This window comes from Chelonia mydas, chromosome 19 (genome assembly GCF_015237465.2).
Source record: "Chelonia mydas isolate rCheMyd1 chromosome 19, rCheMyd1.pri.v2, whole genome shotgun sequence".
In the NCBI taxonomy this organism is placed as follows: Eukaryota; Metazoa; Chordata; order Testudines; family Cheloniidae; genus Chelonia; species Chelonia mydas.
This window is the reverse complement of record NC_051259.2, coordinates 9,553,027-9,580,134: the sequence shown is the minus strand read 5'-3', so window position 1 is coordinate 9,580,134 and position 27,108 is coordinate 9,553,027. Positions and strand designations below refer to the sequence as shown.

Genomic DNA, 27,108 nt, shown 5'->3' with positions numbered 1-27,108 from the left:
CCAACTTCTGTCACGTGGGGCAAATCTAGAGTAACGGCTGTGACCTCTCTGGAGTTACACTAGGTTCATACTGGGGTAACTGAGAAAGAATGTTAGCCCACTGCCTAGACACAGTGTAAAGTGCAGTGTGTGCAGTATATTGTGTACAGCACAGTGCACACGATGGAGGCACCTGGCATCTTTAATAAGGCACATTTCCATGGCAATAAGAACCTGGAGCCTGCAGCCACCAATTCACTCACAGCTGCACAGCGATCCTAGTCTCCCCGCCCGCCATGTCCCTCAGTCTTCCAGAGCTCTCCCCTTCCTGTACACTCCCAGCCAAGCCGACCCACCCAAATCCCCTGTCCCACCCACCCAAGCTCTCCCAGGTCCCCTTTCCCCAAGACCCATCCTCCACCCAGACACATACCCTCTTGCACAATGCAAATGCTGGTGTTCATCACCCTTCTCCATTTCTCTCTCACACCCTTCCCCCACCCCAATCCTCCAACCTCTTTGCCCTTCACGAAGCTATTGGGCCAAGTTCAGCCCTGGTACAGGCAGAGGCGTCATGTTGGGGCTGATGCGATCCAAGCAGCACAAACGGTCTAACAGAAGGCACTCTCCCCGCAGTTACCTCGGGTGGGGGTCAATAGAGCATTGCTCACTGGGGCCCCTTCCTGGTGCATATTCATGATTAGAGCCTTTTGTTATGGCTGGCCACGATCTAGGCCCAGAGCAGAACGCGGGGCAATGTTAATGTGTAACCAGGGGGCGGGGAGGGTCACTTAACGTTTAATCAACAGGCTTGAAATGTTAGGAAGGAAACGTGTTCACGACAGAGGATTTACAAAGTCAAGGTGATGCGGACAGTAGAACCATAACCAACATCTTCACCTGGGTTCCAGCAGCCTCCAGCCCGGCCTGGAGACGAGCGACGACTTTCTCCTTTCCGCTCCGTGCATCCCAGAAAACGCCTTCCCGATTGCACAGCGTCTCTGCCCGACTCTTCATCCCAGCCCGAGGGAGCCCCCTTGAAGAGGCTAAGAGACCTGGGCCCCTTCTCATCAGACCATGGCAACTGGCTCCATAGCCCTTGGACTGGTGCTGGCTCCCATGGGATGGGTCTTGCTGCTGGCAGCCACGGTGACCCCGCAGTGGAGAGAATTCTCCAGGCGGCCCGGCTTCCCACGGGACGTTTCCTTCAGCGATGGTCTGTGGGAAAGCTGCGTGGAGGTGATCGGCGTGCCGGGCAGGGCGTGCCAAGCCATCCCCCAGGAGACTGCCATCTCCTGGCCCATGCAGATGCTGAGAGCACTCACTGTCATCTCAATGCTTACAGGGGTCCTGAGCTACTCTCTAGCCCACGTGGGGGTACGCTGGTGGACAGACCAGCCCAACCCCGAGCTTACGGGAACTGCTGGACTCCTGCTGGTTCTCTCTGGAGCCATGTATCTATGCGCCACATCTTACATGGCTTACGAAGTCCTAGAGAACATGGCCAACCCCCAGACCCCCGCAGGGGACAAGTTCCGGCTCGGGACCTGTCTCTACCTTGGCTGGAGCGGCGGAGTAGCTGAGATCGTGGCTGGCATCTGTCTGGCTGTCAATTTCCAAAGGAAGGAGGAAAGCAGCTCAGGGAATGTGGCGGCTCCTTATGAGGTGGATTACTGAGGGGGGGCTACCAGGAAGCTGGAAGAGGAAACTGAGGGGGTTGGGGACTGTTCTCTGGGGGATTACAGCTGTCTTTTCCTTGTGCACGGAGTCCATGTGGGTCTCCCGCTGTAGCTGCTTGAGCATGACTGTGCCTTTACCCTGCTGCGCTAGGATCAAGCTGCACATCTTCAGCCCCGCAGGACTGGCATTGCTGGTAGCAGGGATGTACAGGCTGGCCAGGCGGGGAAAATCAACACCCTCAATCAAGCTGATTTTAAAGATGGGCTGATGATCGTCTCCCTAAGGAGGTGTGTCAGGGGCCGTGCCAGCTTTGGGGTTTTACCAGCCTGTAGGTTTGTCTCCCTGATGCTACTTGAAAACTGCCCCCCCTTCTCCCCCTCAACCAGGGGGAAGGGGCTGAGGGAGGGTGCAGCAGAAGGGGAGTGCACACGTCCAGCTGTGTCACATCTGTAAGGGGCAGGGGAAGCACAGTGAGGGCAGCTTTGGGGGGAGCTGGGGTGTAGAACTGGCAGTGGGGGCTGACCCAGAGGTAATCCAGCTCAGGCAAATTGATAAGGGAGGAGCATAGCTGGCAGCAGAGTCGGGACTCTCCAAGCACAGATTTGATAGGGGTGGGATGGTGCCTGCTGCTGCTGGTGGAGGGTGGGAAGGAGGCATGCAAATGCTTCTGGTCCTCAAGCAGAGGCCAACGGTGCTCAGCTGCTCTCCCTGGGCCCGGCCCTAGCTGGGCTCTGCTCTGGTCTGAGGCCCTGGAAGTGCTCAGGTAACACAACGCATGATGACATCACCCACCTCCAGAGCACCCTAGCATAGTCCCTCTCTTTGAGGGTCATCTTATTTCCTCTTGAGAGGGGCTGAATATCCCTCCAGGCAGCAGAGGCCAGCCCCTGAAGCGAGATGAAAGCAAGGAAAGAGGGGTAGAGAGAGACTATTGCACAGAGGGGTTTGGGATCCTGTCTCTGTGGAGCCAGCTACTCCCTGCATTGTAGAGACAGGCTGCTATTCCAAAACTTAAAATCTAAGAAAAGGAGGCAAAGCTGGACCTGTCATCAACGCAGTTTTATTCATGGCCTAAGAAAACCAACCTTGCCTGGTTCAGGCAACCCCTGTCTATTCCAGCTATAAGTGGCCAGATGCAGAGAGGTTAAGGATGGAACAGAGAAGTGGTTGGATCATACATAAAACCGAACCCTCTGCTGTATATAAATCTGGCAGGGGAGAGTGCTTAGAAAAAGAAAACAGCTTTGACAATAGAAAAATAGAACAATGGCTGCTTTCCTTTCTCAGAAGCTCGCAAGGGATGGAGGGATCTTCCCCATCCCAACAGGAACAAGCCCGGAGCCTAGCTGAGACTGGAGGTACTGAATTAGAGCGAGGGGGCAAGCAAGGGAACAGCTTAATGCCCTGGTGAGCCAGTTCTGGCTGTCCAGAAAGCTGGGGCAGCAGAATCAAGCAGTGAGGGTGGTAACTTTAGGGTGAAGGCACGCTCAGGCAACAAAGCCTATTGAAAGCAAGAGGAAGACTCTCCCTGAGCTTCGAAGTGGACTCCAGTCCTGGCAGCTGCTGAAGATAATGAGATGATGGAGGCTCAACCGTCTCCTGCCCTAAGCAGCCAAGGAAATGCCTGTTAGAGGCAGCTTCTGGTTCACATGTAGGGGAACAGGGTGGGTGCATTTCAGTAGCGCAAACCTGGGTCCCTGTAAGAGTTGAGGTTAGCTAGAACAGGCCCTGAACTGATTTGCCAGCAAAGAAAAGGGACTTGGGGTCAGGCACTTGATTAACAAAAAATAAAAATGGAAAAGTTAAAATACTAGAACACAGCTGGATCTTTTACTTCAAATTACTGGCAGGGCTGTAGCGAGCCAGCTGCTGTCAGCCTGTCGACGCTGCGTCAGGCGTGAGCCTCCCAGCCCGTCTCCTCAGACTTGTCTACACAGCTGTTTTTACAGCACTAGCCCTCTGCGGCTCAGGCTGGTGCTTGGGCTCTGACAACTGGGGGATGAAGGGGAAGCAATGTTAAAGTGACATCTACACAGCTCATTTTAGAGCCGTAGCGGGAGCCCTGACAGCACACGTCTCGGGGGGGGATGGGATGTCGGCTCTCTTTCCAATGCACTGTAGACTGGTCCAGGACGTTTAAACAGAACAAAGCAGAGCTCACTCAACAGCAAACACATCCCTCGCCTTCGAGGGGAGCTGGATCAGATCTTTATTCGGGCTCAGACTGCCAGCCTACATCTGTAACAAGGCCTTGCAGCAGGGGAGCTCAAAGAGCTTTGGCCACATGAATTAATGAAAGTATACAGCAGCTTTGAGAGGCAGATCTGTCTTATCCCCTTTTACATACAGGGAAACTAAGGCAATCGCCCAAGGTCACACCTGGAGTTAGTAGCAGAGCCCAGAATGGCACTTAAAGAGTCTGACTCTGTCCACTCACAAATACTGTCACACAGAATTATTTGTACATATATGAAAACCAGCCTTTCTTTATCAAATGAATATTTACCGCCGCAAGCAGAGCCAGAGGGGGCCAGGCAGCACTTCTCTGATCCTTCTATCCATAAAAGATCTTCCGTCACACGGGCTCTTGGTTCTGATCGGGCTCTGGCTGGATGTCGAGTGATGAGAAATGCCAAGGCATCAACATGTTGAATATCCCAGTCTCAGAATTATACCCAGAGGGACTGTTCTGGCCTCACAGCGCTGGGGTCAGTTACTCAGTGAAGTATATGGATGCAGATTAATTAAGCATCCCTGGGAAATGGAAACAGCAGTTCTTTTAAAACAAGCAATTCTCTTTAGACCCAACCGAGGATCCATTCCGAGAATTCCTCCCTCAGTCCCCGGAATTACAAGGCTTTGTCAAAAGTGGTTCCCTACATAAAATCCTGCTCTAAGGTGTCTTAAACGGGGTCTTTAAAATGCATCCCACTTTCCAGTTACATTGACGCACTGCGTGTTGTGAGCAAGCAGCATTCCTCCTTGCTCTCAGAGCACCGCGTTTCTTCATGGGACAGAGATGACAGGACTCTCTCTCTGGAATGAGAGGAGGACGTGTTATTCCCTGCACTGAGGTTCATGAAGGGAACGTTATTGCCCGGGATCTGCCTTGTTTCCATGTGTTACGGCCTCGCACCGGCAGCTTCCTGTGGACTGGATTCAGCGCCAAGTTCCGCTTCTAGTTCCGCTTCAGCCTGGCCTGGCCGGTGCACCCACCACTGGTGGATTTCCTGGTATAACTCCTGATGCTCTTCTTTCCAGTGTCTGAATTTCTCCGAGGTCAGTTCCGAGTCGTTCAGGAGCTGATTGAGGATCTGGAGCTCAGCCAACTTCGCCTGCAAAAGGAAAAGAACATTCCCCACGGCTCAGTGCTTGTGCGTCAGAGGGCATTACACGGCGAGAGGGCTTGAACGTTTCACCTACTTTGAGCGTGCTTTGCAGGGCCCGGACCAGGTGAACTCTCTCGTTGATCTGGGGGTTCTTGTTGCGCTTGATGAAGGATTTGCGGTACTGCTCGTGGGTCACGAGCTGGCGCGTGCCGATGAGAGACACCCCGCCTTGCTTCAGACACTTAATTAGGGACTCCAGTTCTTCGCCAGGGGAGTCTGCATGAGGCGGGGGGAGGAAGGGGGCGGGGGAAGAGAGCCACAGCAGATAGAGTTAGAGTGGGGCTGGAACAGCCTCTGTGCCAGGGTGATGGACTTGTGGGGAGCAGGTGATGCCTGCTGCGAGGATGGCCCCAAGCAGCTCAGGCTTCGGCACGACAGCCCGTTCAGGATCCTGGTTCTCTGTGGTCAAGAGGGTTATAAGAACGTCCACAGATGGCGCTGGAGAAATACGACATTCCCCAGACACAGCGGCTAGCTCATGGAACGGCATGTTGGTGCCATAACAGGAGCTACGGCCCTTTGGACATTCTGACACCAATCGTACGGGGACACACCAGACCGGATCCTGGGGGGAGGCTGAACAGAAAGGGGATGGGTGGGGTGTCCATAGGAGATTCTCCACAACAAAGGAGAAGCCCTGACAACCCCTCCCCCGCCCTCCATTCAGCACCCTCCCGCCGACCTGCCCCAGAAAGGACCCACTTGTGTAACACCCCCCACCCCCCCTCTGCCCTCGCCACCCGGAGCCCGCTCTGCTTGAGCCAAAGAATTAACTTTGTGAGCAGAGTCTGCCGTGGATTCACTAACTGCTTTACCTGGGGATCAGTCACCACGGGGCCACACTGAGCACAGGTGACGAACAGCGGCCCTAAATCCAGGTTTCATCTCGCTAGCACTTACCCAGGGGCGAGCAGGGCCTGCCACTGCCAGGGACGGGGCTCCCCACTGGGCCGGTGGAGTCAGGGCTCCCCATTGCAGCACCGGGCTGGGCTCTCTCCAGCGTGGTGAGCAGCTCCCTTCTCCTTGGCAGCTGGGGAAGAACATTTCTGTTTAAAGACCCGCCCCGCCCCCCAACAGCAAGGAAGGTTGGGAAGAGCCACCATCCTCTCGCCCTTTGCCGAGCCGCGTTTGACACCCGCGACGCAGCCCCGCCCGCCAGCATCCGCAAAGGGAGGGCCAACAGCTGATCCCATGTCCCATCACACAGGGCCAGGGCTCTTGCCGGCTGGACAGTAGGATTTGCCCCCCGTCCCCGGTGTCACTCACCAGATCAGAGCCAGGCCTGGGAGAGTCGTCGTCAGGATCCTCAGCTTCCGTCTCACTGTAGCAGTCTGGCGGGAGATGCGCAGAGGGGACTATCAGCGGGAAAGCCTGGACCAGCCACCACCCTTTGCTCCTGCCCAGCACAAACTGCCCTTCTCCAGCACCTTCTATCCAAGGATCTCACCGCACTTTAGCGAGAAGTGGGGATGATCCCCACGAGTGGGAAGGCAGGGCAAGGCCTCTTGGTCCCCAAGCTGGCCATCTAACCATTAGGCCGCACTGCGTCTTGTCACCCAACGTCGCTCCAGCCCTGCTGCCGCTTGTTGACTGGAGGATTCACGGCTCAGCAACAGGATTCTCGTCTTCGCCCCCTCCCCACCGTAAGGTGCAGCAAGCTGCTCCCAGGCCAGGAAAGGAAAGACTGGGAGCTGGAACAGAGCCTGGCTCGCCCACATCTTTGGATTCTTGGTCTCAAAGCGGGGAGGGGTGGGGGGCGCCAGCAGTCAATGCAGAGCAGGACCCTTTCCCCCGACCCCTCTATCCCAAACTCACCACCTTTTTCAGGGGTGTCCCTCTTTAGTCTCAAAGGGCCTACCCTGCACACAAAGTTGGGGTCCCCTCGCTTTTGTCAAAAGGCCCATGAATCGGCAATCACTGCACGGAGGTTACAGAAGTCCCAATGCCAGTGGGATGGATCCCGCCACATTGCAGGTCTCCCACGCGAATCGCTCGTGCGTGACCCTCCTTTCGGATCTCGGTCACTGTGCATTTGGGCCTTCACCAGCTGAGCACAGAACTCTGGAGAAGAGACCAGACCCCAGGGTGCCACAGGGCCCACGCTGACCCCCAAGCCAGAGGCAGTGAGGACTGACAGGTCTCCAAGATCCAAGAGCTTTGGTTCCCCACCAGTACTTAAAATGTCTGTGTGCACCCATGGGGCGGGGGAAGGGGGGGAATAGTGGGGGTTACAGACCCAGCCAATTGAAAACAGAGCAGTGTCCTGAGGGGTGCACTTTAAGCATTGTCTTCCCGAAGCGGCTGCTCCCAGATTACGAGAGAGACCCCCCGCCCCACACACACTTCAGACCACTTGCAGCACTGCTGCCCCCCCCAGCTCACGTAGATACGGGAGTGGAGCCCACTGGAGTCAGGAGGATTCTGGGAGGGGCTCATCCAGTCACGCTGTAGGGACATGGCATGTAATAGCTGGTTCACATGTGGGGTTCCAGCCATGTTCAGCAAGGTGCCTGGTTCCTACCTTCTTCTCTATGCGGGAGCGATTCCTGGGCCAGCTTGTATTTGGTTTTTGCAGTGATCAAACTACTCACCCACCTGGGAAGACAAACAGATCACGGACAGTCACCAAAGAGACCCCCTCCCAGGTTCCCAGGCACTTCCCCTTCCATCACATGCACCCCCTCACGTGTGGCAAAAGCCATCTCAGACCAATGCATATCCAGCCTTTTCCTTCTGCAGCCCGTTCGGAATGAGAGATCCAGGCTTCTTCCACAGCCACCTCCCTTCCTGGCAGCCCAAACCCTCCACAGCATGGTCCCCACAGCATTTAAGTCTGTGGCCCGTTGGGGCGGGTTCCACAAATCACAGCCTGAGAACCATGGCCCTCACTGAATCGTACTGGCCATTTGGACACAGCCTCCAGTGACCACAGGAACTGTGGATTCAGGCTGGTTCAGCCCCTCCCGAGAATGCTGGAGTTTAACTGCATCCGGGTATTTTAGCGAGCAAGGAGAGGGGTGTTGTGGCCGGTCACGGTTTGCATGGATCACCGCAGGGTGTTTCCTTAGCGATGTCAAATTCATGCAGGGACAGCCTGACCTGCCCCAACCCGGCCCGGCTACTTACATGCTCAGATCAGCCAGAGTCTCTGCTGCGAAGACGAAAGGTTTGTACTTCTCATGGCAGAGCTGGAAGACACTGAAAGAAGAACAAGGATGTGGCTGCATTTTCCACAAATTCCTCCCGTATTAGCGGGCAGCTGTAACTACCCCCTAGTTAAGGGTGAAACAGGTGTCCCATTCTTAGCCCCATTTCCAGCCTCCCCCGGGGCTAGCTGGGCTCTGCTGAAACACACGTTCGCCCTTAACTTTCAACAGACCCTTTTCTTTGGGATTTTTAAATTCCCCCCTCCCGACAGTTATCAAATCCAAACCCATCCGCAATGAGCAGTCTTCCCCTCTAGGCAGTTCTCTACAGCTCCACCTCGCAGATGGCTCTCCTGCACTGTGCCCTACAGCGCCTCCTGCTGGGAGTGGGCCGCTTGTTTCCCCTACAGCGCCGTTACTCAGCGCCTCCTGCTGGAGCGGCGGGGACTGGAGCAGCTGGGAGCTTCTCCCCACACAGAGCTCCTGCACTGTTGCGTACGGCTAATCAGCTTGGCACCAAGCGCTCCGACGGATGTGCTGCCCTACGGAGAGCGCTCCCACGCCATCCGTGCTTCAGGGTCCTCCTCTCCCAGGTTACATTCGCCCTCCTCTCCCGAAGCTGAGGTCTCTGCTCAGCATCTCCCGCACTCACTATTTCTTCTTCTGCTCCCGGGTGCTTTCCAGGTCGTAGGTCGACACGTTGATCAGGCCTACGGCTTTCTCGTCCTGGGCGGTGAAACAAGGGGCACGTCACACACAGGGGGCTTTGCTGCGGTTGGCGTTTAGAAGCAAGATTCATTTGGTTTTGGGGCATCATGTGGGACTCTGTGGCCAGGAGAGCCACTGTACCAAGAAGGTAAATCAACAACATCATGCTGTCCTTGGGTATTATAACAATAAAGAATAATCCCCAGCTCTTCTTATCTGGCCTTTCAGTACATAGACCTGAATGCACTTTCCAGAAGAGATCAGGCTTCTCCTTAGAAATGGGGTTGGTGGAGTCAGAGAGTGGGGAAAAAGCCCACAAAGCTGGTGCAGAATCCACCTTCTTCCAGCCCTCTCTGTGGGGCTCTTACACCCACCCACCCCTCTTACACATCACCTCTGAATTTGGCTCACTGAGTTATCGGAGCGTAGAGGAGTCTCATTTGGGGACGTGCACCAACTGGGCCAGGAGAGAAGGTGCCGCTAACGGGAGGGAGAGGCACAGAAATCTCTCCCCCCTACTCTGAACTTCTGATTCCTCGGCACACCTGCAAAGACTCCCTAACCCAACAGTGGCTGGGCTGACCTAGGCCTGGGGCAGTCCAATGGGCTCTGAGCATAGCGAACTCTAACTTGTCTCACTTTACACGGTCCCTGTAGATTTGTCTCAGGATCTCTGGAGTCCAGCAGCCAACGCCCCCTTCCCTCCCGCCCTAAGCCCCCTGAGGACACGGCACCTCTGCATGCCCCCCAACCTGCCCCTTTCCACTAATCCCCAGCGTTGAGGGACACACTCACACTGGGCTGGTTGTACCAGTAGAGAATGTGGCCCTTCAGCACAAACCAGCAGCGTTTCCATTTCTGGGACATGAATCCCACGTGGTCTTTCTTCTTCAGGAGCCAGCCGTCGCAGTCCACCTTGCCCAGCTCCCGACAGGACACCCGCCGGCGGCTCAGCCTGGTAGCCACTCCTGCAAGGAAGGAGGAGAGGGGGGCAGTGGGAGTGAGGCACAGCGAGGGGAGCACCCGCCTCCCATGAATCCTGCCCCAGCCCTGCCCCGAGAGCAGTCCCATAGCGGCTTCTCTGCGAGGCTCCCCCACCCCCTGCGCCCTCTCACCGATAGGGGATAGCAGAGACACAGAGGAGCCCTGTAGGCAGTGGGGAAAGTCCCACGCTTTTTGGTGCGGGACAATGGTGAGCCTGGGCCCTGGCTGCTCCCGCCCGTAAATGCGCCAGCCATTCATCCCAGTCTGCCTCTGGTCACACAGGAAATAAGCTTGGTGGTTCTCAGCCAAGCCCCTGGAGGGACTCTCTCCATCCCCCAAAACCACTATGGACCGCAGCAGCTGGCAGCCAGCTGCGAGGAGATGGGGAAGGAGCTGCACTGGCCGGGGAAGAGAGGGGACTGGAACAGCACAGCCGGCCGGCACGAGGCCTGGCTCGGCCCAGTGCTGAGCCCCTCGCTTCCGCGGCAGAAGCTCACCAAGGAGCAGAGGAGGGAGGAAGGGTGGGGCGGGGAAGAGAAAGGATCAGAGCAGGTTCTCCCAGGCTCAGAACAGAAACACCCAGATTCTGCTCCGCAGCCAAGAGAAGCGGCACCAGAGGGACACCACTTCTGCAGCCTCAAGCACCACGTCTGGCCCTTCCTTCCGGGGCTCTGCAGCCTAAGTGCGTTCCGCATCTCGCGGCCAAGCTGCACAGAACGCCGGGTAGTCACATCCCACGGGACCCCTCTTCCCGCTGGGCTGTGTGGCCAAGCAGGGCCGGCCTTAGGGAAATCGCACCCTGGGCAAATGTGCATTTTGGTGCCCTTGGCCCCCGTGGGTATGGTGTCCCCCCCATTGCCCCTGGCCCTCATGGGCTTCCCGGGATCCCCACTCTCCCTTCACTCCTAACCCCTGCACTGTGCCCCCTTCACCCCTAACACCCCTGCATCCCCCCTCCGGCGCCCACGTGGGGAAACTGACCTGGATGCACAGAGCAGCTGGCAGTGCTGCTCGCTCCCCTGCTGGGCTGCTGCTCCTCTGCCCCATGCACCCCTAGGGGGCTGCGGGGGGGCGGAGGGAGTGAGGAGAGACAGCGTGCGTGCGCCTGAGTGAGTAGGAGCGTGCTGTCTCTTTAAGAAAGCCCTCAGGATCAGGAGCCTGAAGGCTTGTTCAGACACAGGCAGCTGCCCGATCCAGAGAGGCAGCAGCATGGACAGATTCCCCCCCCATCCTGTCACCCCAGCTCAGTGCAGACCGGGTGCATGGGTGGGGGCAGGGGGACACCCCGACATCAGCCTCACCCCCATTTCCCTGCACAGCAAACAGGACACTCCCAGTGCCGAGCAGCAGGAGGGAGGAGGGGCGGCTCTGATCAGGAGGAGTCACCTGGCTGGTTGTCCAACTGCCCCCCTGCAGCTCGGGTCCCCCCGCCCCCTCCAGATGCTGCTGCTCACCCGGTCAGCACCCGGGACTCAGGCAAACCCTGCGCACGGCACCCTCCTTGGCGGGCTGCCCTGGGCCACCGGCCCTGTGGCCAAGTTAATGTGCAACCTAAGAATGCGCCTTGGGCCTGGGGAAAAACAAACCTTTGTGAAAGGGGAGGAAACGCTCCGATCCCCTGGTTAACCTGGAGCTCAAGATTGTCAAACCCACAGGGGGACAGGAGGAGGCCACTCACCTTTCTGCCTGGAGCAACTCTTGGTGCTGCTCTGAAAGGGATGGAGAGGACACAAATACACGTGGTTAGAAAGATCCTGGCCATGCAAGCAACTCACAAGGCTTTTGGGAGGCAGACGATAAAGTGAAGGAGACGCTGTTATCTATGGCACTGGCCTGCCAGTGGAGAGCAGACAATGTGGCCGGCCGTTGTATGCGGGAAACGGCTGGGCGATCATAGCTTTCTTGCTTAGAGCACCCGAGGGCTATAGCTGGTTCAGCATGCAGCTGCCTGCCCACCAGGTGACATTAACTGCAGGGTAGGGTATACTCCCAATGACTTCATTGGGAACAGAAGTAGGCCAGCCCTGAGCACATTTGAAAATCCCAATCATTTTTAAGGATGAAGATGAGGGTCCTGTTAAGTTATTTGCCTCTGACATCCTGCAGCAGTGAGTTCCACAAGTTCACCACACACAAAGTTAAAGATTTTTTCCCTCTTATCTCAGTTTTATATTTGTTGCCTTTTAAATTTCTAATGGAGTTCCTTCTGGTCTAACAGGGGAGGGACATTAGGAGCCCATGTGACCTTCTCAACCCCATCCATGTTTATCTTAGTCGTGTGTGCTGCATTAGTGCCTAGAGGCCTCAGCCACCTCAGGCCCAGGGGGTTGTCACTGTACAGACACACAGGAAGAGACTGGCCTAGGCTCGTTCACTCTCCTCTCACCTTGTTTGGAAGAGCGGGAGATTCTGGTCCCCGACTTCTGCTCCCAATTCCGTTCTCTGGGGAATCCTTAGATCCGAGTTCCAAGGTGCTGGGTCTGGCTGGAGTGACAGCAATGGGGGAGCTGCGCCCTTCAAATCCTGCCCCCAAAGCTTGGATCTCCAACGTAGGGGCTGCTGAAGCGCCTGCAAAGATCAAACTGGTCAGGGGGACTCCAACACCTCTGAGCCACATAGCGATTTGTATTTCACTCACACAGAGAGGTCAGACAGCTGGTTAAAAATTTAGGGCCAGATCCCCAGCTGGCCCCACTAAAGCCTCTATTCTGTAACATGAGCGCCATTCCAGTTGCTCAAGCCCTGAGGTTTGCAAGGGGCCTACCCTTTAAGGCTTGAAGCGCAGTATCGTCCATGCCACATTTTACCCTAACACTGTAGTCTCAACTCACATCCCCCACCCCATGGCCATGTAAACCAAACAAGCTCTTTGGGGAAGCTGGCCCTCCAGAACCAATGTTACCACATGCTCTGCCTTTGCACCTTTGCACATATCACACAGTGGATAATCTCTCAGGAGATCTCCGGGAACCTTAGTTGATGAAAGTTTCAGAAGAGCCCTGCAAGGAGGGTACTATCAGTATTGTTTTACACATGGGGAAACTGAGGCACAGCATTGTTAAGGGACTTGCTTAAAGTTGCACAGTGAGTCAGCAGCCAAGCCAGGAAGAGACGCCGGATACCCAGGGCTCCGCTCCAAGCAGTCGGCAGCACTCTTTAGACCTGCCCTGACTCCAGTCGGCTTGGTCCCTTTCCTGACTTACTTATATTACAATAGCACAAAGAGGATCAGATAGGGCCTCAAATGTGCACGGCGCTGTACAGGAGGCAGACAGAGTGTCCGGGGGCAGGCACCATTTATAACAGGAGTCCCAGTCACAGGTGCTGACATTTTTCCTTGGTGGGTGCTCCATCCCTGCTCTGGCCTGAGGCCCTGCCCCCTCTCCATCCCTTCCCCCACGGCGCCCCTTCCCTCCCCCAGCACCTTCTGCCAGCTGCTCCCTGCTCTGCTGGCACCACTGGGGCCCTGCCGAACAGCTGTGGCTGGTGGGTGCTGAGGACCCCCTATTTCCGCCCCCCATGGGTGCTCGAGCCCCAGAGCACCCACGGAGTCGGGACCTATGGTCCCAGTGCTGCTCTGCACAGGTCACAGGACTCTCAGCCAAGTATCTGCCCACAATCCAGTCCCACTAACCTGCAACAAGCAGAGCTCACACCAGTGTGGAAAGCCTTTCAGAGGAGGGCTTGCTGCTTTCCACAGGATGCAGAGGGCATCTGCTCTCTCCTACCTTCAGTGGGGAGTTGCCGTAGGAAGTCCCTGGTCTCCTCTCTGGGGTGGCTTGAGACAAACTCCTCCTCTTCGTCAGTGGCGAGATCCAGCGCAGAGTCCAGCCCCGATTCCAACCCGGCGATCACGCTTCAGGAGAGGAGAAACCTTTAGCTAGCACTTGACAGCAAACTAACCCTGTGGTATGTTTGCTACTCAGCAGAATCGCGCCACCCTGCAAGCCCCAACGGTGTGTGGGTGGGAGTGTTTCATCAGAGTTCAGTTCAGCAAAGCAATGCCGGTCGGTGCTGGTCACGTGGGCCGTTTTTACCTTTGGCACCACACATGCGATCTAGGAGCTGATTCTGCATCATTTTCCTCTCCCACACAAAATGTTACTTAATGGAAAAGTCAGTGGGGCAAAACAAGTGCGAGGCTCCAGATAAAAACAACATAAAATAAAATAAATAAATACTGCCTAGATCTTCTGTGGTGCTTTTCAGCCCTAGATCTCCAACCACTTCATAAATTATCCCCATTTTCCAGATGGGGAAACTGAGGGACAGACTTTTTTTTTTTTTTTTTTTTTAAATTTAAAGTGATTTGTCCAAGGTCACCCGGCAGGCCAGTGGCCAAGCCAGGAATAAAACTCAAGTCTCCAGAGTTGAAGTCCAGGGTCCTATCCATGAGGCAAACACTGCCTAGCAAGGCCACAACACCCCTGTGAGGAAGGGACATCTCCTCCTCCTTTTCCGGATGGGGAAACTGAGGCATGGAGGTGCTGTGACTTGTTCAGGTCACACAGCAAATTATGACAGAACTGGGAATGGAACCCAGAGTCCCAACTCCCAGTGTCTGATCCAAAAGCTCGACCACATTTCCTCCCTGGAAACAGGAACCTTTGCATTTGGGGAAGGATGGGATGCGAAGGAGAGAGGAGGGTTGTTTTTAATCTTTTCTACCTCCCCACCCCTCCCCCCTTAAGAAGATCCTTAAGGAAACAAATAGCTTTGTTTATTAATTCACAACAACATTACAAATTTCCCTGGCATGCGAGGCTGAAAACAGGAACCTTGCTCTGGTGACGGTGATCTTATCAGATCTACCCTCTACCTGAGCAAACCTACAGAAGCAGGGTCTTTGACTTACACCACCAACCGAGGAAAGGTTGGAAGAATTGAGCCTGTTTAGTCTAGAGAAGAGAAGGCTGCGAGGGGACAAGATAACAGACTTCAAACACCTAAAAGGTTGTGATAAACAGGACTGTGATCAATTGTTTTCCCGAGCCCACTGAGAGTAGGACAAGAAGTAATTGACTTTGGTTTGCAGCCGGGGAGATTTAGGATTTTTAGGTTAGATATTAGGAAAAGCTTTCTACCTTGGAGGGTGGTGAAGCACTGGAAGAGGTTACCTAGGGAGGTTGTGGAAGCCCCATCATCAGAGGCTTTTAAGAACAGGTCAGACAAACACATGTCAAGCGTAGTCTAGGACAGGGGTTCTCAGGACAAATTTTTTGACGGCCCAGAGTGCAGCCCCCCACTCTTGCTGGTGGCCATTCTCACACTTTTTCCTAAAATACTTAATTAGCTTTAGGAGAAACAAAGAAAGAGGCACATAGACACGTCCAAATCATCATACCTGATTTCTGCTAGCCAATAAATCTGTTGTGAAAAGTGAAATTAACAAACATACAGGTATCACTTTTCACAGCAGACTTACTCAGCCCTGCCAAGCCTGGGGACAGATTAAGCCCTGGATGAGGGGCTCGGGGAGGCAGCAGGGGGCCAGAGCCTGGGACTGGAGCCCAAAGCCCCCCTGCCAGCCCACCACCCCAGGGCTGAAGCCAAAAGCCTGAGCACCACCGCCCGCGGGGAAGGTGGGGAACTCACCGGCTGCCTGCTCCTCCAGCATTGTGCCCCAGGTGTCTCCAGAGGAGGGCAGGGCCCAACCCTTGCTGGCCGCCCCAGCAGATAACACCGGGGCGGTGCATCCAGGAGCAACAGGGAGAGGGAGGGGCTGTGTCCCCCCCGCCACAAGAAAAGCCCCTAGTGGTCACATCTGAGACATGCTGATTCTAGGTTTACTGACTTCTGCCTCAGGGCAGGGGGCTCCACTAGACCTCTGAGGTCCCTGCCCGCCCCACCTTTCTGTGACGAACAGACAATGACTGAAAGAAAAGGAGTACTTGTGGCACCTTAGAATTTATTTGATGCATCCGATGAAGTGAGCTGTAGCTCACGAAAGCTTACGCTCAAATAAATTGGTTAGTCTCTAAGGTGCCACATTTTCTTTTTGCGAATACAGACTAACACGGCTGTTACTCTGAAACCAGACAATGACTAGTCACTCCTCCCAACACAGCCACAGGGCAGAGCCACTAGAGAGGCCTAGGGAAAGACTAGCAACAGGAAGTCACTTTGGATTAAGGTTCTGGGCTCTTACCTGGAAGGCAGGGGGACCAAGCTTACTGGAGAGTCATTGCTTTCCAAGCCAGGAGATTCTGCAGCGCCCAAGAAGCTGCCAGGTGCCTACAAAACAGTCAGCGAATTTCCATCCTGCGCACCACTGGAGCTCCATAGACACACAGCAGAGCGGGGTCACCACACTAGCGCTCTTCTATGTTGCTGGGACAAAGCCTTCAGCACTGAGTCAGAGGAAACTCGGGGCACTTCACAAAAGCATTGACCCGAGATAGGGACTGGAATGAAAGGGAAGCTGCAGAACTGCTAAGCCCCAGGAAGGAGCCTCCAGCCAGCACAATGAGGCACACCGGGAGGGGATGGGAGCTGGTGCCCCCTCCAAAAAGACAGCAATGCAGCTAGCCCTGGGGACCAGGCAAAGGTGCGATCCACCTCCGAATGCCCAGCGCCACTGGGTTCCTCGGCAGTGACTGCCTATTCAGCACACCAAGTAAAGGTTCAGTCCTCATGCTGGGGGCGCGGGGGTACCGGGTCCTGCTCACCTGATGGCACGGAGACCTGGGGGAACACGGGGACCCCACAGAGGTTAGTGGAATCTTCTTCAGCACCAACGTCACCTGGTTTGGCTTTTCGAGTATTTTCTTTACCAGATTCACTCGAGTCCAACCCACCTACACACGGGATTAGCAGGTCAGTGCTCATCGCCAGCACAGGCCGAATCACACTGAATGGGCTGTTTGAAACAGGCAACTCTGCAAGTCATTCTACTCTGTTACATGGGCTCTGTCAGCTGGTGAGGCCATCAGTTTGATCTCGTGTCTGGTAACTATTACTCTGGACCACGAGCACCACTAGCCACAGGATTTCAGAAAGGGGATGTTTCTCTCCCTAGGCACCTGGTACAAGCAGTGGTCAGGGTTTAAACACCTGCATCGATTACAGCTCCATGGTGCACACAAGAGAATCTATAGTCGCGTGATTCAGCAACCACGCACTTCACAAGACATCCAGCTAGCCAGCAGCAATCCCACCATGCCCACCAGGGATTCCAAACGATGCGACAACCCAGTTAAACACCTGGCCATCAAAGCAGTTTTGTAAGCTAGTCATCCATGCCCTTCTCGTTTCGTCCATTTCCGCAGCACCACCGGCGAAGTCAGAGACATTCAGCTAATAGCCTGCAGCCAGCCAGCCGGCCATCCTCCCTGTCAGAGCGTCAGCAGGAGGGCCAGTTGAAAATTCTCCATGAAAACTGGTTTTCAATGGAACAATTTTTTCCATTTTTCTAAGTATCTGATTTCTGTGGAAATTGATTTTATTGTTGCTGCAAACCTGAATGCCCATAAAGAGGTTCAGGTTTTGTTCAAATACTGAAACATTTCATTTTGGATAGATCTTTCGTGGTGCCTCATGGGAGCTGTAGTCCAGCTGCTTCATGTCCCCATCTCCTCTATATGCTGGGCTTTCCAGCCTGACTACATATCCCATGCTGCATCGCAGCCAGGGATGCTGTCATGCACCATCTGCTCTCCCCAAGAGGTGAGACTGGTGCATCATGGGAGATATAGTCCAACTAGGGAGCCCAGGTATAGAGGAGATGGGAGCGTGAGCACTCAAACGACAACTCCCAGGGGGTACCGCAGCACCATTGCTGAACCCAATTGTTTCAGATTTTGATTTTTTGCTGAAAAGTCAACTTTTCTTCCCACAGGAAAAGACCCATTTTCTGACCAGCTCAAGCAGACAGTCACCCACCTAACCAGATGCTTCACGGTCAAATGGAGAGAACGATTCTGACCCCACTCAAGTGGGCAGTAGAGATTTACGAGGCTAAATTAACTGATGTTTGTAAGCGTGGAGAGCTCAGCCAAGTGCTGGGTGTTGGCCTCTCCCAGCACTGAGCCTGAAACCCTCTTTTCCTCCCCCTCTCTCATCTGGTTTCAGTCTGTTGAGCATGTGGTTTGCCAGAGAGTCAGGGCAGAAACACTGGGTTCCTTACAGCGATTCTACCTGTTTCCTGGGTGTGCCCAAGCACTTGTGTTTAGAATGGAGGAGGGGGAGGGGGAAGCCAGGCTTTGGTGGCATTTGCTTCTCCTCCATGCAGCATGTGAGTCAGAGAGCGAAGAGGGGATGGAGGAAAGAAAAAAAAGCTAGCACCAGGCTTTCTAATAAAGGAAACTAGCCATTCTAGCATCCCAGTGGCATCTGACTCCTACAGTCAAGAGGGTCCAGGGCAATTAAGTGGGAACCAACCAGTCTTAGTAAACATGAGTAGGGATACGTTGCATTGTCATCCAAGGACCTCAGAGCCCTTTATAAAGGGGGAGCCAGCACGATCCCCTTGCCAGGAGGGGGTGCGCGAGGCCCAGAGTTGAAGTGAGTTTTAGCCTGATCCCTTCGGGGCTGGGATCACACCTTCCGTTGGGAAAGAGTCTTGCACGTGGGGAGCCCCACCAGACTCAGAGAGAACGAAAGTGACTTGCCAAAGCGAGTCAGGACTAGAACCCAAAGCCCCCCACTCTAACCAGAGGCCAGGCTGCACCCCCTACCGAGTGTGACGTTCCTCCCCGCTTTAACACAGATGAGGATCAGCCAGGGCAGACCATACACATCAGCCATGATCACAGCTACACTCAGAGACCTCCTTTCCTAGTAGGATTTTGGCTGTCCCAAGAGACCAGCAAGCTAATGGAGCGAGGACAGGGACATACTTACCACCACCTGCCCGTTGACTTGAACGATCTCATCCCCCGGCAGGATCTGGCTGCAGTCGTCAGCTGGAGACTAGGAGGAGAGGCAAGGAAAAAAAACGAGCGGTGTCAGAACCGTGCTCGTTGGGAAGCAGAGACAAGCTCTCAAGCCACTTACACTGCGGCCTAATCAGAGTTAAGCAGCTCTCTGGCTGATGTAAGTCAGAGGGGCTCAGGAAAGGGGGATTAACCATTAACTCGCAGGCCTGATCTTTTGGGCGATTCCCGTTCAATCACAGGCGTGAGCGCAGGAGGAGACGACTGAACCAAGGCACCGGCTGAAGCCTTGGCCAAGGCTAGCGTGACACACGGCCACAAGGCAGCTGAGTAGGAAGGACTCAGCCAAGTCCTGTCCAGTGCAGCCCATGTCCTAGAGCTGGTTCAGGAAGAGGGTTTGGCGCCTTAACAAGCCCAGGGGGTTCTGATACCCAGGGGGAAAATGGATTTTGCTCATTATGGGCCAGTGTAGGCAGGTTTAAGAAGGGGGCTATGTTGGGACACCAGTTCTGAGCCGTCTCCCTGCACCTGCAGGCTGGAAAGACCAAATCAGAAGCCATCTCCCCTCCCCCGCCCCCGGGCCCCAACAAATCTCTCACCTTAGTGGCGGTTCCCGCTATGAAGTGGAGGCAGGAGTTAGTGGATTTGATCTCGATGCCCTGCAAAGAGGGACAGACAGAGTTTGGAAACGTCAAACGAGTTCCCAGCGTGACCCAGTGGCGGAGGAGCGGACTCACCAGACTGTCCTCTGGCTCGGTGGGCACGAGGTCGACGCTCTCCAAGATGGCAGTCTGGTTCAGCAGGGCTGCCGGGCTGCAGCTCGAGATGTTCTCACAGATCCCCACGAGGTGCCTGCACTGAAGGACAGCAGGAGAGACTCATTCCTCCGGAAACCCGCCAGGACCTCACAGCCTCTACAGAAGGGCAGCAGCGACCTCAAGGGTTGCGGAATACACACACACACACACACACACACACACACACACACACACGGCAGCACTCCAGGGTCGCGTGCACAGCCATACTTACAATCAGCAGGATCCGGTTCTCTCTCTCAGACACTCCGCAGTCCTAGAAGAACGAGAGACACGCAATAAGTTAGGTCGATCCAGCTTTATAAATTGTAACTCCCTGAGATTCTTCCAAGCCAGGAGCAGATCATGACGGCCCTGCTTGGGATGAGGGTGGAGATCACAACACAGCCCACAAGTCCCAGGTGCTGGAGGCTCCTCTCCCAATGCCCACAGACTGGGGAAGCCCTGTGCCAGAGGGTGCCGTGCCGCTGGCCTCCAGGCGAGACGTAAGGCTGTGTGGTCACGAAAGACTTCTCAGCACTGGTTTTTAAGTGCAGCAGCAGGATTAACCCCAGCATCCTGGCCCGCTTCCAGGGCAGGTTGTTACATTCCACCAGCCTCAACTCCTCCAGCTGTCTCCAACGGAGACGCCATTCTTCACACGCTCCCGTCAGTGCCGCCTCGCTCCTCCCAGATAGCGGCTGCGTGTTGCGAGAAAGCCCGTGTTTGGGGGAGGGAAAGCCTGGCCGATCACATCTAGGCCTAAGGAGCACACTGGGATCCTCGAGGACAGGCGCTACCACCCCTGCCCTTACAGACCGGGGGATTGGCCCCTGCAGGTGGGCTGATGATACTCATGCTCCCAGAGACGGGTACTCTGCCAAGAGGTCATTTTAGTCTCTGCCATTTAGCCCGGATGGGGGCAGGCAGCGCGCAGCCGCCCACGCAGCGCACGACTCCCCGACAATCTGGCTGGGGAGTCACTGGGCGATTGCGCTGAGCCCTCACACGACTCCGTATAGCAACGGAAAGAGGATCCAGGATCAGAGTTGCTGTCGGAGGTACTCCTCGCTCCAAGGACAGACCTTTGAGAGTCTCCTTTTGGCTTCCAGGGGCTTCGGATGAGGCCCCACCTCCAGCCTCTTCTTGGGAATTTCACTGGAAAATCAGAGTGACTAAGACAAGAGGAGATTGCTGGGGGGCAGGAGTGGGGAAAACACCCGGGAGATGGGAAATAAGAATGAACTGGTCAACCCAGGCAGCGCACATGGCGAGAATGTGGGGCAGCCGCTGGGCTAGGACACAGAGGGGTGTCTGTCCAGAGGGCAGTTGGTGTTTGGAAGGCTCTGTCCCCTCCCCAAGGGAGAAGAGTCCATTGTTATGGGATGGGGGACAGGGGGTAATGGGTGAGAGATGCCTTACTGAGGCCATTCTTGCTCACACACAGTTACACCAACCTCCGGATCTGGGAGCAGAAAGGAATCCCCACCCCGCAGGGCACAATGGCAGGGACCTCCTGGCTTAGCATGGCAGAGGAAGGTGTGAACCATAGCAAGGTAGAGCAGGCAAGGCATTGAGCGCCCTTCTGTTGCACGGGTGGATCTTGGCTCTAACCCTAAAATATCCCAGCAGGCTCTACTTTTAGGTTATTAGTAGGGTCAGTTTCTTCCTGCCCCACAGCCCTAAACCCACTACCTCCTGCCCCTGCCCCCCATACCCTGTCCCCTAGCCCTCCACGCCCTCTCCTTCCCCCCCCAGACCCCGTCCCCTAGCCCTCCACCCCCTCTCCCGCCCCCAAGACCCTGTCCCCTTGCCCTCCATCCCTCTCCCACTCATTTACAAGCCATTAAGGTTTCTCTGAGTCTCCTTTTCCATCTCTCTCCATGTCACAATCTCCCCTCCCCCACCTCACAGCTACCTGTCCCTTCCCCGTTTCCAGGCCCTGTTTCCAAAGCCGGAGAAGCCCAGAGCCCATTCCTGACACGCCCTCTCCTGCGGGTGCCCCGGACTCTGCATTCCACCCTGAGCAGGCCAGGATCTTTAGGAGAATTATTAGCTCCCAGTACCTGTGGCTCAGCAGAACAGCGTCCCCCGAATCTCTGGTTCGGCCCGTTAGTCTCTCTCCTCCCTTTCGCTCAGCTGAGTCTTATGGACAACTGAGCTCCCCCCAGCCCGGAACCTGATCTCAAAGGGTGAATCACAGGGTTATATAAAGAACAGTTCCCCACCCCCCCTTTGATGTTGTTTATCTCCTTGTCCCTTCCCTGCTCACACTCTGGTCATTTTCTCTTTCCTTCCTTGCAGCTGACTGAGCTGTGAGAGGCCAGGTGTCCGATCGCGGATACACCCATGGCTCTCTCATCCCCTATATCCCACGTTCCCCTGGGCAGCACCTCAGAGGCACCGAGCCTTCCCCGGGCATCTCAGGGACACGCGTTCCTTCGGCCAGCTGTGAATCACTGGCATAACCTTTCTGTAAAGCAAGGCCATTCCCAAGATAGATACCGACGAGGGCTCAGGTGACCAGATCACATACACCCCAGGCAAAGCGCGGTCTCTCCACTTGGCACGGATGCTCCACTTCCAGACCTCTTTCCAGGAAGCATTCACAGCATGTTTGCAACACTAAAACCTACTGTCCCTCCCTACCCTTCCTTGATGGGCTCCCCAGGTACCCATGGACTTGCCCCTAAACTGGGTTCTTGAAGGCAAGGCGCATGCCTAGGATTTGAACTGCCAGCACTGCATTCGGTGGGTCTCTCTTCCTGCTAACCTTCTACTCTAGCTGGAGAGCCCTGCTGGGGTCCAAGAAGTTGTTAGAAGAGTCAGAACATACTTGGGATCCCATTGGGCCCTGTAGACTACAAAGGCATTGCTGGCTAGAAGGCATGCCGAGACCCGAGGCTGCTTTTACCATCTCGCAGCCTGTGAATGCAAGATGAAGGAGCACTGCAGAAGACGCGTGAACAGAGGAGAACTGGAGGATGAAGGTAGTTAACAGCACTCCTTCCTATTACCCAAATACCACCACTCCGACATACACCCCTTCAGCAGCGACTTGCTTATAGACATGAGTCTAGTGGTTAGAGCAGGAGATGAGGAGCCAGGATTCAGGCATTTTAGTCCTGACACACTGTGCAAGTCAGTTCATCTCTGTGCCTCAGTTTCCCCATCTACACGTGTGGGTGACCCTGACTTATTTAATAGGGCTTCATTCATGTTTGTAAATCAGTTTGAGAACAGTAGGGAAAGGGAACTATTGAAAGGCAGGGTATGGTTATCTGTTCCATCAGCTGACAGTTTATAATCTCCAGTCAGATTCCTTCTTTTAACACTCTCCATCCTTCCACCAATATCCATTCATCTAACTCAGCTACCGCTAACCCATCCCTGACAGAGGGGACGGCGCCCCGTGTCCGATAAAAACACTTTGGAAGGACAAATTGTTTGCCTATGAAATGAACCAGATTTCACGGATAAAAATCATAATGCAGAAGACTATGGCTGGGTTCCTCTATAAGCGACAAGCTCCAAATTGGACATTGGGCTAGTCTATCAACACACGCGGCTTTATCCCTGAAAAATATATTATATAACCAGTGCACGGTTCACTTGTCTGTTCAGAAGTGGCCCAACATTTAGATGTATGGACACACTAAGAGCAACAGGAAGGTCTCCAGTACAGATTTAAATTGTAATGAAAACACACATTATTAAACAACATCTACCTGAAGCATTAGTAACCCAAACACTGCAGCAGGGGACAGCCCAAAAGTGAAACGGACTTTGAAACAAACATGAAACAGACATGAGCAATTTTCATTCTCTGAGCTGAGGGAGATGCACAGACAAAGCATGACGAGGGACAAATTAGAGGATGGGAAAGAAGCTTTAAAATCCCAGGGGCTAGTAACACAGTGGTTAAATTGACAGCGTCCAGAATATTTGCTGGTCAAGCAGTGTTGCTGAGACTAAGAGAAAATATTTTGAATTGAAATAAGAACAAATAAATAGATTCCCCAGTCCCGCTAGGAGCTCACGCTCTCTTGGGAAAGGGAGTATTTATCAGCCAAGGAGGAACATTCTGGAGGGGAGATCCTGATGAAGTTTTGGGAAACATCTCACTGATCGTTTGCTAGTGAGAAAAGTGTGTGCGGTGTGTGTGACTGTCAGTCCTTACACTGTGCCCATCACCATGGTATTTGGGCCACCCTCCTTTTCTGCCCCTCCTACTCTCACTTCCTAGGTCATGAGACACCCCGGCATGACACGAGTACTGAAGAGACGTCACCCATATCCACAGGCCCCTGCACATCTCAGGGGTAACACACAAACACGCCAACCCTGACACAATCTGGCTTTGGTTTCTTGGGATTTTTAAACCCTCGTTACTGACCTTCTGCAGGATCTGGGCCAGTTCTCCGCAGAGCGAGACAATGTCCCGGCTGGCTGAGTAATCATTCAGGTGAGAGAAGAGATACCTGTGAGGTGTGTGAGTGAGACGGAGTCGTCAGATAAACGAAGGCAGGAAAGGAGAGGGCCCAACGAGCCTCAAGTTAATTGAGGCACCGTCCTCCCCTCGGGCCAGGGGTTTAAACACAGTCTTCAAGGATTTTATGGAGCTTTCTGAAGAGGCCCCAGTTGGCCCAAGCAGCTGGCGATAAAACACAGAGCTCATCGCCTGCAGTGGGCAGCTGCCGGGTGCTCAGTGGCCTGCGTGGAACAAGCTGGGAGTCTCAGTCTTGTTTCTACCACACAGGTGTCCGCACCCCATAGAGCCACTTCTGCTGTGGGGAGGCTCAGCAAAGGAGTGAGCAGGCTGTGGAAACAGAACTCCTCTCTGGCCCCAAAAGGGGGTCCCTCCAGGGCAGAAGCACACGGGCAGAGAACCCTTGTCCAGCCACTGCCCATGCTGTGCCCGTTCTCTGCACAGAAGGCTCCAGGCTGGCCTGCTGCTGTTTTCACCATCACCAAGAATAGCGTGGTCACAGCCCTCCCCTCCCCAGTCACTGAGCGGAGCCTTGTCCCTCTGTGCTAACAGACCATCCTCCTCTGGCCAGGGAGACACTGGCTGCCACGCATCCAGTCCTGACAGCACTGGTCTGGCATCCCTTTCCGCCTCTGGAAAGACAGTGTATGCAAACCCCACAGAAACAGAAGGCCTGTAGCTTGCACCCCGTGCCATTCAGCGATCCCCTTCCTTATCATGTGGGATCCCTCCTCACGTGGCCCTGGCCTTCCAGTCTCTCCATGCTCTTTCCCTGGCCTCTGCAGAATGGGGAAGCAAGTACCTGCTGAGCCAGGTGAAGAGCCCCTTGGCCGCCGTGATCAGCTCAGCGATGCAGGCCAGGAGGTCCGGGGAGGGCGTCTCGATGGCCTCGCCATCATACGCGGTCACCTTCCTGCGGCTCAGGATGAGGGTCCGGGTGGTCCAAGCGACTTGCTGCAGCTTCTCCGTCAGCGTCCCCAGGCTGGTGGTCTCCAGCTCGTAGTTCTGGGGGAACAATCCAAACTAGCTCAGCAGAGGAGAGAGGAGCCAGCCCTGGAGCGGCTCAGAACGAAGACTGAGGGTGGCAGACACCCCACAACTCTGCACTGCTCCCCAAAACTGCTGGGGGGGGGGGAATCCACCCATCCCCTGAATCCCAGAGCTCCCTCCCTCTGGGAAGCAAGGCCGCAGGTGAGACCTGGGAGGGAACCCTCTCACCGTCGCTCACCGCAGGCGGTGCTGGAGATCGGGAGCGGGCCTCGCTCCAGACTCACGGCCGCTCACTCACCAGCACGCACAGCTGCTCCACAGCTTCCAGAATGAGCTCCTGATGGCCAACACGCCTCAGGCCCAGCTCCTCCAAGCGCCGATAGGACAGCTGCAGCAAATCGTTCCCGGTCAGGGACCACGTCTCAAAGGGATACTGCTGCAGCACCTTGTCCAGGCCTGAAAGGGGCAAACGCAGTCACTACCCAGCTGCTCCCAGCTTGCCCACGTCCAGACATCTGCCACCGCCACCTCAGCCTGGATTCCCCCTCTGCTGACGGCTCTGCCAGGCCTTCCTGTCCGCTCGCCTTCACCACCGCCGCTCCCTCAGGGGCGCAGGAGCTGCCAGGCTCGATCAGAAACCACCTAGGCCAACCTTGGAGAGAGACCAGCACCCGCTGCTTCAGAGCACGGTGAAGGAACCCTCCTAACCCCAGGAGTTAGAGGCTGGCTTAAGCCCTGAAGCATGCACTTTAACAGCCCTTCCAGAATAGCATTAACTCGTCTAACTCCAGACATTCTTGTTATCCACCAAACACATCCAAACCCCTTTGGAGTCTTGCGGAGGTTTTGGCCTCAGACGCATCCTGTGGCAGTGAGTTCCACCATCTCGCTACGCACTGTGGGGAAAAAATATTTCCTTGCGTCGGTTTTGAGTTTGTCCCCTTTCTGTTTCACTGATGGGCCCCTCGTCCTCATGTCAGGAGACTGGGACAACAGAACCTCCGATCTACCTTCTCCCCCATCCCACCAAGTGTGTAACACCAGTTGCCTTCCCTGGCTGCCAGATCTGTTTCCTCCCTACGGGCAGGTCCCCAGAGAGCTGCATATCCACCCCCACCAGCATGTGCACCTCCCTGCATTGGACTGTATATCCTCCCCCAGGAATGCCTCTCCTCCCCCAGGGCAGGGATCCCAGCCGTGCCCAGCCACGCCATGCCCGCATGAGTCTAACCCACCTCTGCCAGAGCCCCCCAGAAGGTTTCAGCCACTCCTGCTTCCAGCAGGACTTGCACAGCTCCTCCTGCCAGCACAGACTCTGCCGTGGGAGCGGGCAGCCGCCTGCCCGCCCTAGGGGCTGGAATGCACCCCCTGGCCACAGGTGCTGGAACTAGGGGTGCTACCACACCTGCTGGCTTGAAGTGGTTTCCATCACACACAGGGTTTACAGTTTGGTTCAATGGCTCTCAGCGCCCCCCACTGTACAAACTGTTCCAGCCCCTGGCCAGCCCTGAAACCTCCACCGCACTCACCTCTCAGCCACTGCGCCACCTTCACAGGGCTCCAGGCACCGATGGGCTCCATGCCCAGCTCCCTTCCCGGAAAGTCTGTCCAGGGGCAGAACTCCCGGACACACCTGAGCGGAGGCAGCCCCACCAGGTAACTCCCAGCCAGCTCTGCGGTTGGTGCAGCTGCCTGCCGCTCAGCAGGGTGAGGCCCGCCCCCCTCTGGAGGTCCCTTGCTCCCCTCCCCACGGGGAATTCCAAGCTCTTAGCAACCCAGCTCAGAACTATTGTCCAGCCTCCAACCTCCTCCAGTCTCACTGATTCAACAAGGTTACACCCAGTCCCCCCCAGGCTGCCTCCTGACTCTCTTAAAGGCACAGACCCACAGTAGGTTGTTTACCTCAGCCCTGGCCAGTGAGGGAGTGTGCCCTAGCGGGCAGAGGGCAGGACTGGGTGCCAGGAGCTCCAACTTCCATCAGAGTCCTCATCTGATCGTGGGCGAGTCACTTACACAACACCTGCTATCTTGGCTGACGCGCCTGGAACCGAAAGGAGGTCTTGCGGAGCTACAACT

The 27,108-nt window shown here is 55.3% G+C and overlaps 2 protein-coding genes across 2 annotated transcripts; one reads left to right on the top strand and one right to left on the bottom strand.

Annotated features, from left to right (window-relative positions):
* Nucleotides 1-625: 625 nt before the first annotated feature.
* On the top strand, nt 626-2,111 carry LOC102931399 (claudin-23). Its single transcript, XM_007064849.4, has one exon. The coding sequence runs from the start codon at nt 1,057-1,059 to the stop codon at nt 1,654-1,656; it is 600 nt and encodes a 199-aa protein (XP_007064911.2). The 5' UTR covers nt 626-1,056; the 3' UTR covers nt 1,657-2,111.
* Nucleotides 2,112-3,820: 1,709 nt separating this feature from the next.
* Nucleotides 3,821-26,876, bottom strand: CNKSR1 (connector enhancer of kinase suppressor of Ras 1). Its single transcript, XM_037881910.2, has 21 exons — nt 26,562-26,876; nt 25,331-25,488; nt 24,845-25,047; nt 23,950-24,034; nt 19,789-19,830; nt 19,497-19,616; nt 19,359-19,418; nt 18,728-18,796; nt 16,555-16,683; nt 16,035-16,120; nt 13,615-13,742; nt 12,273-12,454; nt 11,565-11,595; nt 9,698-9,870; nt 8,847-8,920; nt 8,175-8,246; nt 7,570-7,643; nt 6,315-6,379; nt 5,949-6,078; nt 5,083-5,264; nt 3,821-4,994 (listed from the first exon to the last, which is right to left on the bottom strand). The coding sequence occupies exons 1-21, from the start codon at nt 26,611-26,613 to the stop codon at nt 4,782-4,784; spliced, it is 2,328 nt and encodes a 775-aa protein (XP_037737838.1). The 5' UTR covers nt 26,614-26,876; the 3' UTR covers nt 3,821-4,781.
* Nucleotides 26,877-27,108: the final 232 nt, after the last annotated feature.